The following is a 16,069-nucleotide window of genomic DNA, read 5'->3' on the forward strand; positions in this document are numbered from 1 at the left end:
CCAAGGGGAGAATAAATAAGAAAGGAGACAGGTACTTCGTGCCAGCTGCTGTGCTGGGGTCTCCCAAGCATTATGTCTTTTAATACCAACAACGACCCTAAGTGAGAGGTACCACTGTCATCATTAGTTGGTCAACAGTGGCTGGGCCATTCAAAGAGGCGGCCACCTGACCACAAACAAGCCTTCCTCTGGAAAAAAGAGCGGAAACGAATCCCTTTGGCCAGAACAGAGCTGCGATTATCCTAATTACTGATCTGAAAGGCACTTTCGAGTCGTGCTAGTTTTATTTAGCTGCCTCCTGCTGTGATTCTGAGTCAAAACAGGAACAACGTGCCTAATTTGTAATATTATCCAATGATATCAGGGATGTGGTTAGCTTTGATTAGCAACCCTAGACACAGCATGCTCCCCTTTCCGCTGTGAAGGCATGTGGAGAAAAAGAGACGCTGGGTGAGGCAGAGATTAAAGCAAAACAACCCTCTCCAAACACCTTGTGATTCTGAGAGGCGTGTGAATACTCTGTTCAGATGCCATGGTCAAAACTGAGCTACCCTCACTGACAGCTCTGACAAGGATCACAGCAGATCAGGAGAAAAACATAGACTAAAATGCAAATTCACAAAAAAAAGACCAGACTTACTGGTCTGACAGAGACTGGAGGAACCCCAGAGACTATGGCCCCCAGACACCCTGCTAACTCAGAACTGAAGCCACTCCCAAAGCCCACCTTTCAGCCAAAGATTAGACAGGCCTATAAAACAAACAATAACACATGTGAGGAACACCCTTCTTAGTTCAATCAAGTATGAGAGACCAAATGGGTAACACCCATCCAAAAGCAAAGACAAGAAGGCAGGAAAGGACAAGAAAACTGGATAAAATGGACATGGAGAACCTGGGGTGGAAAGCAAAAGAGAAAGAGTGGCGACATTGCAGGAATTGCAACTAATGTCACAAAACAATTTGTGTATAAATTTTTTGAATAAAAAAATAATAACAACAAACCATTGCCATTGAGTCAATTCCGACTCATAGCAACCTGATAATACTTGACTAGAACTCCTCAAAACTTTCAAGCTCATGGAAAATATGGAAAACACGGAGAGACTGAGAAAATGTCACAGAGCAAGGGAACCTAAGAATGCACGATGAGTAAATGCAATGTGGTATCATTGACTGCATCCTGGGACACAGAAAGAACAGTACTGGAAACGTGGGCAAAATCCATGTCAATTCTGGGATTTAGTTAACAGCAACGTACCAACATTGGTTTCCTAGTTTGGGCAAATGTACCGCAGTAATGTAAAATGCTAATGTTAATGTAGACTGAAGCTGGGCAAGGGTTATATGGGAACTGTCTGCAAATTTTCTTTGCAAATTTTCCATAAATTTTAAAGTATTCTAAAATAAAAAGTTTATTAAAAAAAAAAAATTGAACTATCCTCAATTCTAGAAGAGACCCAAGGGCTAAATAAAGGCTTTCTGCCTTCATTGCTGTTGTTAGCTATTGTTGAGTTGGTTCTGACTCATTGTGACCCCATGTGTGCAGAGTAGAACTACTCCACATGGTTTACTAGGCTGTGACCTTTGGGTAGCAGATCATCAGGCCTGTCTTCCAAGGTGCCTCTGGGTGGGTTTGAACCGGCAACCTTTTGGCCAGCAGTCAAATGCTTAACCATTTGTGCCACCCAAGGACTCCCCTGCCAGCCTTCAGACAAGCGAAAGTTCCAAATCTTCTACAAAAGGCCCTAATAATACTAAAAACTAATTTTTTTTTTTTAAACTAATAGTGACTTCTTATTCTGTGCCAAGCACTCTTGTATGCACTTTACATGTATCAACGTATCTAATCATCACAACCCCTACTTTTTATGTCCATTTCACAGATTAGGAAACTGGAGCAAATAGGTGTCAGGTCAAAGTGGCAAAGCTAATAAGTGGTAGATTCAACTTAAAGTCCAGGAAACCCAGCTCTACCACCCCCCTTAATCATTACACTGGATTTTTTCTATCTTGCCTAAAGCAAGAGACATCCCCCGCATGTCGGTGCTCTGCAATGAAAATGAAGTATATTTACTGCACTTGGAAACCATTTATGGAATGAACAAAACTGTGAGTGGTTGAGTTTGATTCTTAGAGGTTCAGTCAGAGATCATTAACCACATATTATATTTGCAGTATTCTGCCCTGAAGGTGACAATGGGTATGACATTTGCAAGTAAACAGGACAGTTGTTAATTCTGGATTCTCTCCCCTCCTGTCTCATGCTCCTTTCAGTCCTGAAGCCTGACAGGTCTTCTCTGATGGACAGCTGTCACCAGACCATCAGTAATGGCCAGTACAAATTCCCTCCTTCTAATGGACTCAATGTTTTGGTGAATACAGGGGTGGCACGTGAACTTTTTAAACGTGTACATATATCTTCTACTTAGAAAGACAGAGAGAGAAAGATGGATAGATAGAGAATAAGAGAGGAAGAAGGAAATAAAAAGAGAGGAAGGAAGGGAGAGAGGGAGGGAAGAAGAAAAGATGGAAGACTCTCACAGGTTTTAGTGCCATACATGTCATCGTTGTTGTTGTTGCTGTTGTTAGGGGTCATTAAGTCTATATGGACTCACAGTGACCCCATGTGACAGAACTGAGCTTTCCCATAGGGTTTCCACAGTGCTTCCGAGGCTGTAATCTTTACAGAAGCAGACTGCCAGGTCTCTCTCCTACAGCCCATTATAAAGCCTTGCCCAGCCATCCACTAGCTGTTTCATCCTGGAAATATCATTGAAATTCTCTAAGCTTGGTTTTCTCATGCATAAAATGAGGATACTGACAGGGCCTCCCTCGGGGTGTGGCTGTAAGGACGAAATGAGGCCATGCCATGGAAAGCAAGGGCTTAGCACCCTGCATAGCAATAGCACCTTCTCTCTGACTATTAGCTGTCATCCATATCAGCACTGAAAATAAAGATCTACATCAATAAAGAAGAGAAATCTTGAGGCTTAACTTCTTTCTCCTCACCTATTTAGGAAAAGCGGACGATGTAAGTAATTCTTATCCATGTGTGTTTGCAGATCAGGTATCTGGCAAGGAGAACAGAGTACTGTAATGATCATAAAATGGCGTAAAGCACTCCAGAGCTTCTGCATTTGCCATTTTGGCTGACTTGAGGTGAAAAAATAAAAATTGCTTTAAGATTTTTCATTTCTCTGGTATAAAAGAGGTGGCAATAAGAGGAGAAATGGATCCCCCAAAATGTTGTTTCTAATATCTACACTGTTTCAGGTGGGGGTGAAAGATGTTTAAAAAGCAAAGCCAACACCTTTCACCCTCTGCACCCCGCCTGGAACATTTTAGAAGACTCTACAAAGCATTCAGACATCTGAGTCATCAACTGTACAAGGTTTCCTAAGTTGTACAATGAGAAATTGCCTTTAAGCGGATTATCTTACCTTTCAAGGAACAAAAAATTAGTCTGATGATGAATAAGAAGGAAAATATGAATGGAGACCTATAATTATCACCTAAGTCAAAATACACTGAAAACTAAAGGCATTAATATCTTAAGGGTATACAGTCATATATATAATCCAACTTGCAGTTCATTAGTCAACTTTTGTCATTTCAGATGAAATAAACTATTCCATGTGGACAAACCAGTATGCCAAGTACAGACAAGTTTCAGAGATGGCAGTAAACATGCCTGGGCATTCTACCATTAGAGATTAATTCCTTTGGCTTAGCCTAGGCCTTCTTTGAAGATATCAGGTGTTACCATGCCATCAAGTCGATTCTGACTCATAGCAACCCTATAGGTTAGAGTAGAACTGCCCCGTAGAGTTTCCAAGGAGCGGCTGGTGGATTGGAACTGCTGACCTTTTGGTTAGCAGCCTGAGCTCTTAACCACTGTGCTACCAGGGGTCCTACTATGCATCAGTGTGATTTGATCTATTTATGTCTTCTCTCCTAACTGAAATCCTATGAAGAAATTGAGAGAAATGGAGTAATTATAGGATGGGAAAACAGGGAGGGTGATTTGGGAAGTGGTGTACCAACAAAATGTGCATACCAGTTGTAAGTGTACCGAGAAGCTGGCATAGGTGGAGAGTTGGGCATGAAAGGAGGGAAACTGAAGTGGGGGTGGGTGAAGGGCACAGAGAAAGAGAGGCGGGTCTGTAGCGCTGCCGAGCACCAGGCACAGAACGTGTGGGAACACATCGCTTCCACAGCGGGGCATATGCAGTAGCAGGGATAACATGTAGACCCAGCACTTGTGTTTCAAAAGGATGTTTTATTGAATCAGACCCATTTGGGGGCCAAGAAATTGAGGACTAAAATAATCTTTTCCCACTCTGAATTTACATTCATAGAACCAAGACAGGATTATTTTCCCTGTCTTACTGGCAAAACTAAAAGACTGATAATCAGTGTTAGAGAAGGTAACATGAAAATCTACACACTTGGACATCATTTTTTGGGGGGACAGCAATTTAATAGTTATCCAAATTCCAAATGTGCATAACTTCTGATTCAGAAATTTCACGTCTAGGAGCCCATCTTGCAGAAATATTAGCACGAATGTACAAGATACATGTGCAAAGATATTCAATTTGGCATTAAGTGGAGGACTGGAGACATCTAAATAATTTATCAATAGGAAGATGGTTAAATCAATCATGGAAGATACACAAGTATTATGGAATTCTAGAAAACAATGAAAAGGTATGCAGTGTATCTATATATGCTGACTTGCTTAGAAGGTGTGAAAGTGATTGATTTAAAAAAATTGCAAAATAATGTTTACCGTATGATCAAATGTTTGCACTAAAAGATGGATGGATGAGAGGAGGGAGGGAGGGAAGGAAAGGGGGAGAGGAGGAGAGGAGGGGGGGAGACAGAAAAACTATGAATTAATGAGAGACACATGTACATTCAACAAACCATCAGTATTGGTTATCTACAGGGTTGGGAGTGAGGAGAGGTGGGAAAAGTACTTTTATTTTAAAATTTGTACACACTTGGATTATGTGAATTTTTATAACGATAACTACTTTATGATTCAAAATCATTGTAATTTTTTTTTAAATTGAGAGTAGAGTGTGTATCTGCCTTTTAAGCCAAGTATGATGGTTAAAGTTGTGTGTCAACTTGGCTGGGCCATGACCCTCAGTCGTTTGGCAGTTATGATATAATCTGGCAGCTTTTTAATGATGTAATCACCTCCTTAGTCGCTTGGCAGTTACGACATAATCTGGCAGCTTTTTAATGATGTAATCACCTCCATAATAAGATCTGAAATAATGTGATCACCTCCATCCATGATGAGCAGCCAATCAGTTGAAAGGGGGTTTCCTTGGGGGTGTGGCCTGCATCCACTATAGGTGAACTTTCTGTCAAGGCTTATGGGCTTTTGGTTGCTCCACATCCTGCAGCTGGCTCCTGCTCATCTGACCTCCGGTTTTGGGGACTTGAGCTGGCAGCTTACCTGCCATCTTACCTGATCTTGGCACTCGTCAGCCTCCACAGCCTATGAGCCAGAGGCCTGCTATCTGACCTTCCGATCTTGGATTCGGGTGCACCTCGGCTACCTGAGCCAGGAGAAGCCTCTAGCCTGACCCACAAACTTGGGACTTTCCAGCCTCTAGGCTATGTGAGCCATTTCCTTTATATAAATCTCTATATATGTACATATTTATACACTGCACTGGCCTTGCTTCTCTAGAGAAGCCAGCCTAAGACACCAAATGAATGCTGAACTTCAAAGATGATGGTGAGTTTCTAAGTTAGTCTTTCCCCGGCTTGATGGGTAAACCTTGGCTCATCACTTTCCCTCTGCACTTCAGTTCTTCTCTCAAACGGGGCTGTGATCAGCCTTCTAGGAATATATGTAAGAAATCAATTGAGTTCACTCAAAGAGGACTCTTCTCCTGGATCAAAGAGCTCCCTTTAAGTCTCTAGATTAGTGGTTCTCAAACATTAGCTGCATCAGAATATCCTGGGGGTCTTGTTAAAACACAGAGGAATGGGAGCTAGCTCAGAATTTCTGATTCAGGAGATCTGGGGTGGGGCCTGAAAATCTGCATTTCTAACAAGTTCCCAGGGGGTCACGATGGTTCTGGTCCAGGGACTTTGAGAACCACTGCTCTAGGGGACAAAACCATTTGCAAAAGAGAAATAATAACGTGGGCCCCAATGAGCCAGATTTAATAAGGACCAGAACCAACTGTGGTTACTTCCTGTTACCACCAGGTGAATACGTTCCCAAGCCACAGAACCTAAGCTCTCTTCAGAATCAGCTAAAGGAGGATGCAGTCATAAGACTGCAGACACCGAGAAAGACAGGCCTGGGATCCCGGGAGAAGAAAACTCACCTTCAGAGAAGATGATGTGGTCATTGCACTCCTCAGCGCTACAGGAGCACATAAAGAAGGTCTCGCCAGGTGTTTTTTTCTCCTTCATAATACACTTTGAAGAAGTAGCATCATCCAGGACAAACCCATGATAGGCGATGGTGGGGTCATGGCAAACTGTCTCTAGTGTTATGTTCTCATCATTCTTTCTCCTAGGGTGCAAAGGGTCATGGGGGAGGGGAAGAGAGAGAGAGAGAGAAAATGAATGAATACAATTTCAATCTGGACCATATTGAGTGTAAGTTGTTTGCAACAATGGCAGCTGGTTCCAGTGGTCTCACATGAGCAGGCTGCTCTGTGGTCTCTTGTGCTTCTTTGACTCGTTTCTGTTTTTCCTTTGCTTATGCTCAGAACTCACTTATGATTATAAATGGGAGGGCTTTCCTTGGGGACTGTCCTTCTGGAGAATTGCACGTATTAAGTCTTAATTCATTAAAGGAAGGGGGCATGGGAGAACAGAAGACTCCCAGGTACTCAGGGTTACTTTAAGCCTTCTGTCCTGAATGTACTGTAGGGCTGAGATGGCATCCCCAGTTTATCTGGCAGAATCTGGCTCATATCTGGCTAAACTCTTCTCAAAGAGCACGCGTGGGAAAGCAATCACAGTCCCTCTGCTTTTGTTTGCCGGGCCCCTGGGCATTGTGTGAGGGCATATGCCATGTCAGCAGCTGGCTGTCTGAAAAAAAGGGAAGAATCCTTCCAAATAAAGAATTAGGTTCCCGAATTCTCGATGGGAACAATTGAGGAAAAAAAATATTAAAACACATGGGAAGGCATTGCAGGGTGTTCAGTGAAATACTTGACACTGACTAGCCCTTCGCATCCTATATTTGGAGCCTAACCCAGCTAAGGGCTCAGAGAATCTTTCAAGTGGCACTTTACTTGGGTCCTGGGAAATGCTCGAATGGATCTAATAGTAATCACATTTTAAAAATGACATGATTAATGCCCAATAATATAATTGAAAAAGCCCAAATAAAAATCTGGCATCCTGGGAGAGGTGTATTACTTCTCTGCATACTTCCCTCTGCTTTCCTCATAAACATGCCATCCTGGATAACTCTCCCCAACAAAGGTGGCCTGATATCCTCCCTCTCATCTCTGTCCTTTGCAGATGCAACGTACCTGTTGTCTTGAATGGTATGCTCTATACTTAGAGGTGGAGCCTAGGGAAGGGCTAATTCAGCCTTAAATGATGTGATAGGTTCCATCAGCTTTAATAGTTGAAACTTCTTACAGGAAGGATTCTGAGGGCATGCATATAAATGCACACGGGAGTCAACACACACCAGCCTGCACCTTCGATTCCCCACACAAACCCACTGCTCACAGCAAGGAAAAGCAAAGACAAACTTGGGTCATACTCAGGTGAGAAAGAGAAACAACTTCAACTAGTCCCAGGTTCTTAGTGCCTAATTGCATTACTTCTATGCATACATCAGAGGACACTAAAGGCCAATATGTAAAACAAGGGGATAAGAAGAGTGGGGTGGGTGTGGGGTGAGGATGGAACAGCCCAACAGGAATGGAGGCGGTGTTTATGACATCCATGTAGCCCAGAAGCTTGTGTGTCCCTTTGTGAAAGAGCTCAAGGTCAAGGGCTGAAATGGATACTCCACCCAGCTCAGGTGGTGAAAACCCTTGCTGAGGAGCCTGCTGTTAAAGGAAGAGTGGCAGGCTAGCAGACTCCTTACTGTAGGGCAGGTACTAGGGAACTAAAAACTAGTTGACATCATCATACAACAAAGGAGGTATAGTTTTAAATCTACCCTTTTTTTTTTTTTTAAATTGTGCTTTAGATGAAGGTTTACAGAGTAAATTAGTTTCTCGTTAAACAATTAATACACATATTGTTTTGTGACATTGGTTGCCGACCCCGCGATGCGTCAACATGCTCCCCTTCTCGACTTTGGGTACTCCATTTCCATTCATCCAGCTTTCCTATCCCCTCCTGCCTTCTTGTCCTTGTCCCTGGGTCGGTGTGCCCTTTTAGTCTCGTACACATGGTTGAACTATGTGAATTACTGTTTGTTTTTTGGGCCTGTCTAATCTTTGGCTGAAGGGTGTACCTCAGGAGTGACTTCAGTACTGAGTTAAAAGGGTGTCCGGGGGCCATACTCCAGAGGCTTCTCTAGTCTCTGTCAGATCAGTATGTCTGGTCTTCTTTTGTGAGTTTGAATTTTGTTCTAAATTTTTTCCAGCTCTGTCTGGGACCCTTTATCGTGATCCCTGTTGGAGCAGTCAGTAGTGGTAGCTGGGCACCATCTAGTTATGCTGGACTCAGTCTGATGGAGGCTGTGGTCATTGTGGTCCCTTAGTCCTTTGAACTAATCTTTCCCTTCTGTCTTTGGTTTTCTTCATTCTCTCTTGCTCCAGACAGGGTATGACCAGTGGAGTATCATAGATGGCCACCCACAAGCTTTTTAAGACCCCAGATGCTGCTCACCAAAGTAGGATGTAGAACATTTTCTTTATAAACTATGTGATGCCAATTGAGCTTGATATCCCCTGAGACCATGGTCCCCAGCCCTCAGCCCAGTAATTCGGTCCCTCAGGGAGTTTGGATGTGTCTATGAAGCTTCTGTGACTTTGCCTTGGTCAGGTTGTTCTCCAGTATTATATACCGTCTTACCCTTCACCAAAGTTATCACTTATCTATTGTCTAGTTAGTGTTAAATCTATCCATTTTAACCTCAAAGCTATAGGGCCGTCTTTGCAAAAGCTGTGGTCACGGTGCATGAATGCTCTCCTTCCCATGGTATTGTGCATGTGTGCATTGGGGGATGGTTGTTTTTTGTTTTAAGTAATAAAATGAAGTAATGCTGAATCCTCTATGCTCCCAGGGAAAAAATATGGTGCTTCCTCCATGTGAAGAAGCTTCTAGAGGCCAAGGAATGAGACGTGCTGACAAGACACTCAATAATTCCTGGAACTCCGTGACTTCCTTAATTAACTGCTTTCTCCACTCACTCCTTTAATAGAGCCCCCTGCCAGGCAGAGATAGCTTTGCAAAACATCTCTGGATACAATTGAGCACAGAAAGGGAAAACACAATGAAATAAATACAGACTTCTTTTTTCGTCCTGCAACATTTATTATGAGCCATTGCAGAGGTCATTAATAACCACTGGAGAAAGAACCAGAGTAATGAAACTAATTTTGGTTCCAAAATATTTCCATCCTTGGAAAGAAGATAAGCTTTTCCATGGAATGGGTACAATATAGGTATTAGTTAAATGAATAAATGAATGAATCAGTGAATGAACAAAAACAAACACTAAAGCTGTAAAGGCATGGGAATTATTACCATGGTAGAGCCTTCCAATTTCTACATTTGGCTATTTTTTAAATAGCCTCCTTTCTTAGTTTGGGTTCTTAGTTGGAGGTTCTATGATTTCTATGAAATCATAGAAGGGTTTGAAGGAAGCAGCATTGTGCAGAGGGAGAAGTGGAACCACAGTGCAGGTTGCAAAAGAGGGCTCAGCTGATCTTACAGAAGCACTGAAGCTGGGATGGCCCTTCAGAGTCGTCCCAAATGGTGGCAAAATGGTCAGGTGTTTGTACTCCTGCATCAACCCGTCATGGGATAGTGGCCACTGCTGAGGAGTGGGCAAACTTGAATGAAGCAGCTCCCTTCATTAGAAGTGAATTCCCTGTAGGGACTCAGGGGTGGGTCCCCAGAAGTCAACATTCTAAGAGCTTGGGGGAGTGAGTACCTTGGAAAGGGAATCTTCCAAGGTTCACCGCAGCATCCACTATACCTTGCCTTCTCATTATCTACACTCCAACCTCAAAGGAATATATGCCTTTGCCAAAAGAAGTCAAAATAACATCCTTTATAGGTAGAACATACGAAAGACAGGGAGGTTTCTTCTCTCCCACCCACTCACATTTTTCTGAGACTAGCAGAGACTCCATTCACATTTAATAATTTGGACTTGTATTATGGGTCAGGGAAATATATCTTAATTAAAAGAACTTCTTCTCTGCAGCAGAAGCAAGCTCTCAGACCACGCTGGGGTATTTAAGTGAAGAGGATCATTAGATAACAGAACCATAAGAAGAAGCACCGAGGTCACCTTGTCTTGCATCTCAATCTTTCCGGCACTGTATTTGACAGAAGGTCATCCAGTCTCTACTGAACTTTACTTGACTTTTCCAGAGAAGAAGGTCTACCCCACTATTGGGCAACTATGATAGTGAAAATGTTCAGACATACTGAACACAAGCCTATCATCTTGTAAATTTTATGGATTCTCCTTCTGCCTTTTGGAGTCATGTAGCGCAAGTTTATCATATTTTCCACCTGAAGCCTTTCAAGTATCTCTTAACACAACTCATGTCCTCTCTTTACTAGGATGACCACGTCTAATTGCCTCAGCCATTCCTCAGATGCCATGTTTTCTAAACCTCTAATCACACTGGTCTCTTTCCTCTGAACACACTCTGTGTCAAAATCCTTTCTGCAAAAGCATCGCCCAGATCTGGACATAAATGAAGTTTGCAGGGACAGCAAGCTGACGTGACAGGTTTTTGCTGTTAACTTTCCTTTTAGTTTTTAAGAAACCAGCTCATCCCCTGGTATGTTGGGAAATCTGCAAGGTTCTCAGATCTAGCATCAAGGCTAACTATATGTGGTCTGAAGAAAGTCCCGAAAGACTCATTCCCCCAAAAGGTAGAGAGATATTTAGGTTTATATTCTTGTTTGTTAAGTCGCCTAGAGACATACAGATTACTAAAAAAAAAAAAAAGTTGATACATTAAAAATATCAGAATAAGCCTGTAAAATGTTATATCCCATTAACCTGCCAAAAGAGATGAACTTATATATTTTTACAAAATTGGGACTTCTAATGAGCTCTATTTTTCTTTCATCTTTTGCTCTGGTACCCAAGCCCTAGCTATAAATTAATCAAATGATTCATGAGTATCTATTGTGTATGTATAAAGAACTATATTAGATATGTGTGTATGTGTGTTTAAGGGGGTAGACAGTAAGAGAGAGACAGAGGAGAATCTAATCCAAGAGAAAGACCCAGTAGATAGGGTGTAGTCCAGTTGTATATATGGGTCATACAACCAGGGCTTCTGGCTAAGAAATGGCTTGTTTTACTGGTTCACCAAGTAGCTTCCTTTGGTTCCCACGCTTCTCTTTTCCAACAGCCCACCTTTTATTTCTCCTTCCACACGACAGAACTAAGATTGTCTCTGAAGAAAAAAGCTCCCTGGTGCTTCGCCAAGGGAGAAGGATGTGGCAGTCTGCTTCCATAAAGATTTAAAGCCTAGGAAATCCTATGGGGCAGCTCCACTCTGTCACATAGGGTCACTATAAGTCAGAATTGACCCAAAAGCAATGGGTTTGGTCTTTTTTACGGCTGGTGTCACTATGGGGTGCTGGCGAGGTGTTGATTAAATGCTTAGTAAGTTGAAAGGAAGAGTTCCCAGATTTATTATAAATATTATAAGATCATTTTATATACTGTCACACACACACACACCCAGAAATACGTGTGTGTATATATGTGTGAGTAGACCTGGAAAGCTACATTTAATAACTGAAAGAGAAGTGGTCTAAGGGAGAAGGAAACAGGATAGGTGTCTCCGCTGGGTGAATGTAGGTGCACTGACTTTGTATTATGAGCATGCATTACTTATAAAAAAGGGGATAAGAAAGATCTCTTAAAAGGTGACCTTACCATACAGCCACACAGACTTCGTGTGGTTTCTCACAGATGGACGTGATGCTACAGTTGCTCATACAAGATTTTTGGTTGTCACAGGTGGAAAATCTCACGTCACAAAATTTACACAGTTGCCGCAGCTTGAGTGCACCATTGTCGTCCGTGACCATCATGTCATCATTAACTGGGGTGAAGAGAAAACACATTCAATAATTATTCAACTGCCAGGCAGCCTGCCAATGAATTCCCGAAGATGGCATGCAATTTCAAATAAACTCGATGTCATGAGAATGAACACGGAGAAAGACAAAATATTTCCTTCATATCAGCATAGAATTTCTCTCATATATGCAATTTGTAATGAAACCCATTGTATGGTGGCGTGTATTTGTGGGGAGGGGAGGCTGAGTAACTTCTTGCATTTATCAGTGATTATCGTAGGACCCTTTTTCTACAAAAATCAAGGAATGTAGGTTGGCTCACTGCATAGTACTGGGTGCTGGGAGCACAATGAAAAGTATCCTTAAGGAAATTATAGTTTCTCAGGGTGACTAGACAAGGAAACAGACCAGGCAGAGTAACCCGAAATACAGAGACGCACAGGGAGTGTGGGAACCAGACACCAGCCATGGCTCGGATGGGCAGGTGGAGGTCACAACCCAGCAGAGTTGTGAAGTACAAACTGAGTCTTCCATCTGAAAGGAAAAGCCATGGATGAGGCAGGACTCTACCATTATTTTCCTGACCTGCACCCAAAGGAGCTAGAAGGGCCTTCTTGGCATGGGACTGGCTCTACTGACTTCTTTCCACTGCCAGGAGGAAAATCAGTTGATTAACCAACACTTACTGAGTGCCTCCAAGACATAATATCAAGCATTGCCAAGGCACTAGAATTATGAAGGTGAATAAAATCTAAGTCCTACCTCAAGGATCTGCTTCCTGCTACCTCTCTGACCTCATCCCTTTCTACTCTCCCCCTTACTCCATACTCATTACCTTTTGGGACACATGGGCCTCTCCTGGGAGAAGCCAAGTTCCTTCCTTCTTTACGCCTTTCACTCCCTATTTCCTGTGTCTGGCTTCTCCTCGCCTTCCTGGTCTCTGGTTAAATATCACCTCTTCGTGCTTAAACAATCCGCAAGTAACTACCGCACAACTCCGCGCAAACCATCTCAATCGCTTGCTTGCTTATAACCTGTCCACCAAAATGTGAGCTCTATGACCACAGCTCCATGAGACTTTATCAGCCTTGTTTACACAGTGTATCTCCAGTCCCCAGAAGAAAGTCTGTCACATTAGAAGGTATCCAAAAATATCAATTGAATGAATGAGTGAATAAATTCTAGAATAAATACAAGGAGTTCATATTTGATTCTTTATACCAGTGGGAACGAATACAGAACTTCTTCACTCAAATTAACGGCGAGAGTGTGATTACAAATGTGATCATTTGTATTCTTTCAAAAAGAATATTGAAGACAGACTATTCTTTGCAACACATGTATTGCAAGCTGAGGGGCAATTAAAAAGTGTTACGGATTGAATTGTGTCCCCCCAAAAGTTATGCTGAAATACTAACCCCTGTACCTAAACCTATGAATGTGGCCTTGTTCGGGGACAGAGTCCTTTTTTGACGATATTATCAGTTAAGTCATACTGGAATAGGGTGGGTCCTACTCCTAATCCCTTCTGAGTGGTGTCTTCTAAAAGGGGAAAACAGACACAGAGAGTCACACATGGGGGAAGACACCGTGTGAGGATCTAAATACAAGCTAAAGAATGCCAAGAAATGCCTGGTGCCACCATGAAGGTGGAAGACACAGGGATATATCTTTCCAATAGAAGGAGGGCACAGACCTGTTCACTTCCTGAATTCAGACTTCTAGTCTCCATAATTGTGAGAAAATGATTCCTCTTCTTCAAGCCACCCACCTTGTGGTATGTTGTTATGGTAAAAACCAAAAGAAACCAAACCTGTTGCCATCGAGTTGATTCTGACTCACGGCGACCCTATAGGACAGAGTAGAACTGCCCCATAGGGTTTCCAAGGAGTACCTGGTAGATTCGAACTGCTGACCTTTTAGTCAGCAGCCAAACTCTTAACCACTGCACCACTAAGAAACTAAAAAAGGTATAACATATCATTCCCCATTCTTTTCTTCAATGAAATCCATTGCCATTGGCAATGATGATAATTTAAGTTATGAGTTTGGAGAGTCAAATAAAGCAAGATAAGGAGATAAGGCTACAATAAATGTCAATTAAATGGCTGCATTAGACTAAGAAAGATTGGGAGCCCTGGTGGCACCATGGTTAAGAGCTACAGCTGCTAACCAAAATGTTGGCAGTTCGAATCCACCGGCTGCTCCTTCGAAACCCTGTGGGGCAGTTCTACTCTGTCCTCTATGGTTGCTAAGAGCCGGAATCAACTTCAAGACCACATGTGGCACTAGACCAGTCATTGGCCATTAGGATGTTGGGAATGTGCCTTTCCAAGGGATAACCACTGGAAGTGCATGAAAAGAACCTCCTCATCCTCTCCCTGTGTTTGAGTGTGCTCCTTCCTAACCCCAGGGGAACAGTTTCAATGCCCTTACCCTGTCACCCCCTGTCCTGTGAAGTTTAGATTTCTGTCATCAATACTCTGTTCTGCCATGCCACTTCTTTGTTACTTGGGCATAGCACCTGTTTTCTGGGTCTCTAAAAATATAAGTATGTCTAAACTTAAGATTTGCTTTCTTGTGGCAGCAGCAAATATAGAAGAGAAAAAAAAAAAAAAAAACCCATTCATCCCTCTCAGACCTCAAGTTCATTTCAGGAAGTGTATTTTTAGGTAACAAACTATTTTGAAATCCTCAATGTCTCCCAGGCCAAGCCTCTCTGCTTAGCTAAAAATACAGGCAGAAATGTTCTCTGAACCTTGTGTTAAATTTGGGCCTAACACAACAATGAAAATATTTTTTTTCTATGATGGTTAGATTTGGATCCATTTGCAAAACAACTAATTTAACCCTTTAGGCTTCCCTACAAGGCATTTGTCAAAGTAGAATGAAATCAGACCATATTTTTTCTTGTTTATTTTTTTATTTTATATGTAGTAGGGTTTAGGCAAACATTTATTTGCTGGTTAGGCAGCATTGTTTGATTTTTAAGTATAAAATCAAACCTCCTTGACTTGGAATCCAGCCTTCCAGCATTAGAGGATTTTAACACAGGTCACTGGTTCTCAGCTTTGGCAGCACGGTGAAGATTCCCTGGGAAACTTTAATAGTGAAGCCTGGATCCCAGCTCCTGATATGCTGATTGTTCTGGAGGGTGCCCTGGGCAGGAGGAGATGTCCCCCAAACCAAAAAACCCACTGCTGTCGAGTCCTACTCATAGCAACCCTATAGGACAGAGGAGAACTGCCCTGTAGAATTTCCAAGGAGTGCCTGGCGGATTTGAACTGCCGAGGACCTCTTTGTTAACAGCCGTAGCACTTAACCACTACGCCACCAGGGTTTCCAGATGTCCCCCAGGTAATTCTAATTCGCAGCCACTGCTAACCACCCTGGCGTAGAACCAGCTGAGAAAACACAACAACACAAAACAAAACAACAACAAAAACCTCACAGACACGTACAAACACAAAATGTCCGACAGCGGAGGTGCAGAACCTCAACATAGCTGGAAGAATTTCCCTTGTGAAAAACGTGCTCCTGAAGAGATGTGACTAGCCGTTTAACACCTCAGATAGGAAGACGCCCTTTTCCAGACTGGCCAATTCTTTCCTAGCAGAAGCCAAGATGTGTGAGAGCAGCCACGGAGGCAGGAGTAACAAGACAGAAAGAAAAGCCGATGACAGTGGGGCTGGAAGCAGCAGTGGCAGCCACTGGTGTTGACAAGTATAAGTGCTTTAGGTCTGATGCCTGCAAAAGAGGAAGAACCAACAGTGAAGAGACAAAAGGAATGCAATTAAAAGGGGGGTGGGGGTGGGGGTATCAAGCA

At 42.6% G+C, this 16,069-nt stretch overlaps 1 protein-coding gene across 3 annotated transcripts in view; it reads right to left on the reverse strand.

The window, feature by feature from the left end:
- Positions 1 to 16,069, reverse strand: part of TGFBR2 (transforming growth factor beta receptor 2) — a 98,281-nt gene that overhangs the window by 44,744 nt on the left and 37,468 nt on the right. For all 3 annotated transcript variants that reach the window (XM_049870677.1, XM_049870674.1, XM_049870675.1), the window contains 2 exons: positions 12,098 to 12,266; positions 6,363 to 6,553 (listed from right to left, as the gene is read on the reverse strand). In XM_049870677.1, the coding sequence (XP_049726634.1) occupies positions 6,363 to 6,553; positions 12,098 to 12,255 (349 nt within the window). In that variant the 5' untranslated portion in view covers positions 12,256 to 12,266. The remainder of the gene's footprint in view (positions 1 to 6,362; positions 6,554 to 12,097; positions 12,267 to 16,069) is intronic.

Source organism: Elephas maximus, chromosome 27 (assembly GCF_024166365.1).
Source record: "Elephas maximus indicus isolate mEleMax1 chromosome 27, mEleMax1 primary haplotype, whole genome shotgun sequence".
NCBI classification, from domain to species: domain Eukaryota; kingdom Metazoa; phylum Chordata; class Mammalia; order Proboscidea; family Elephantidae; genus Elephas; species Elephas maximus.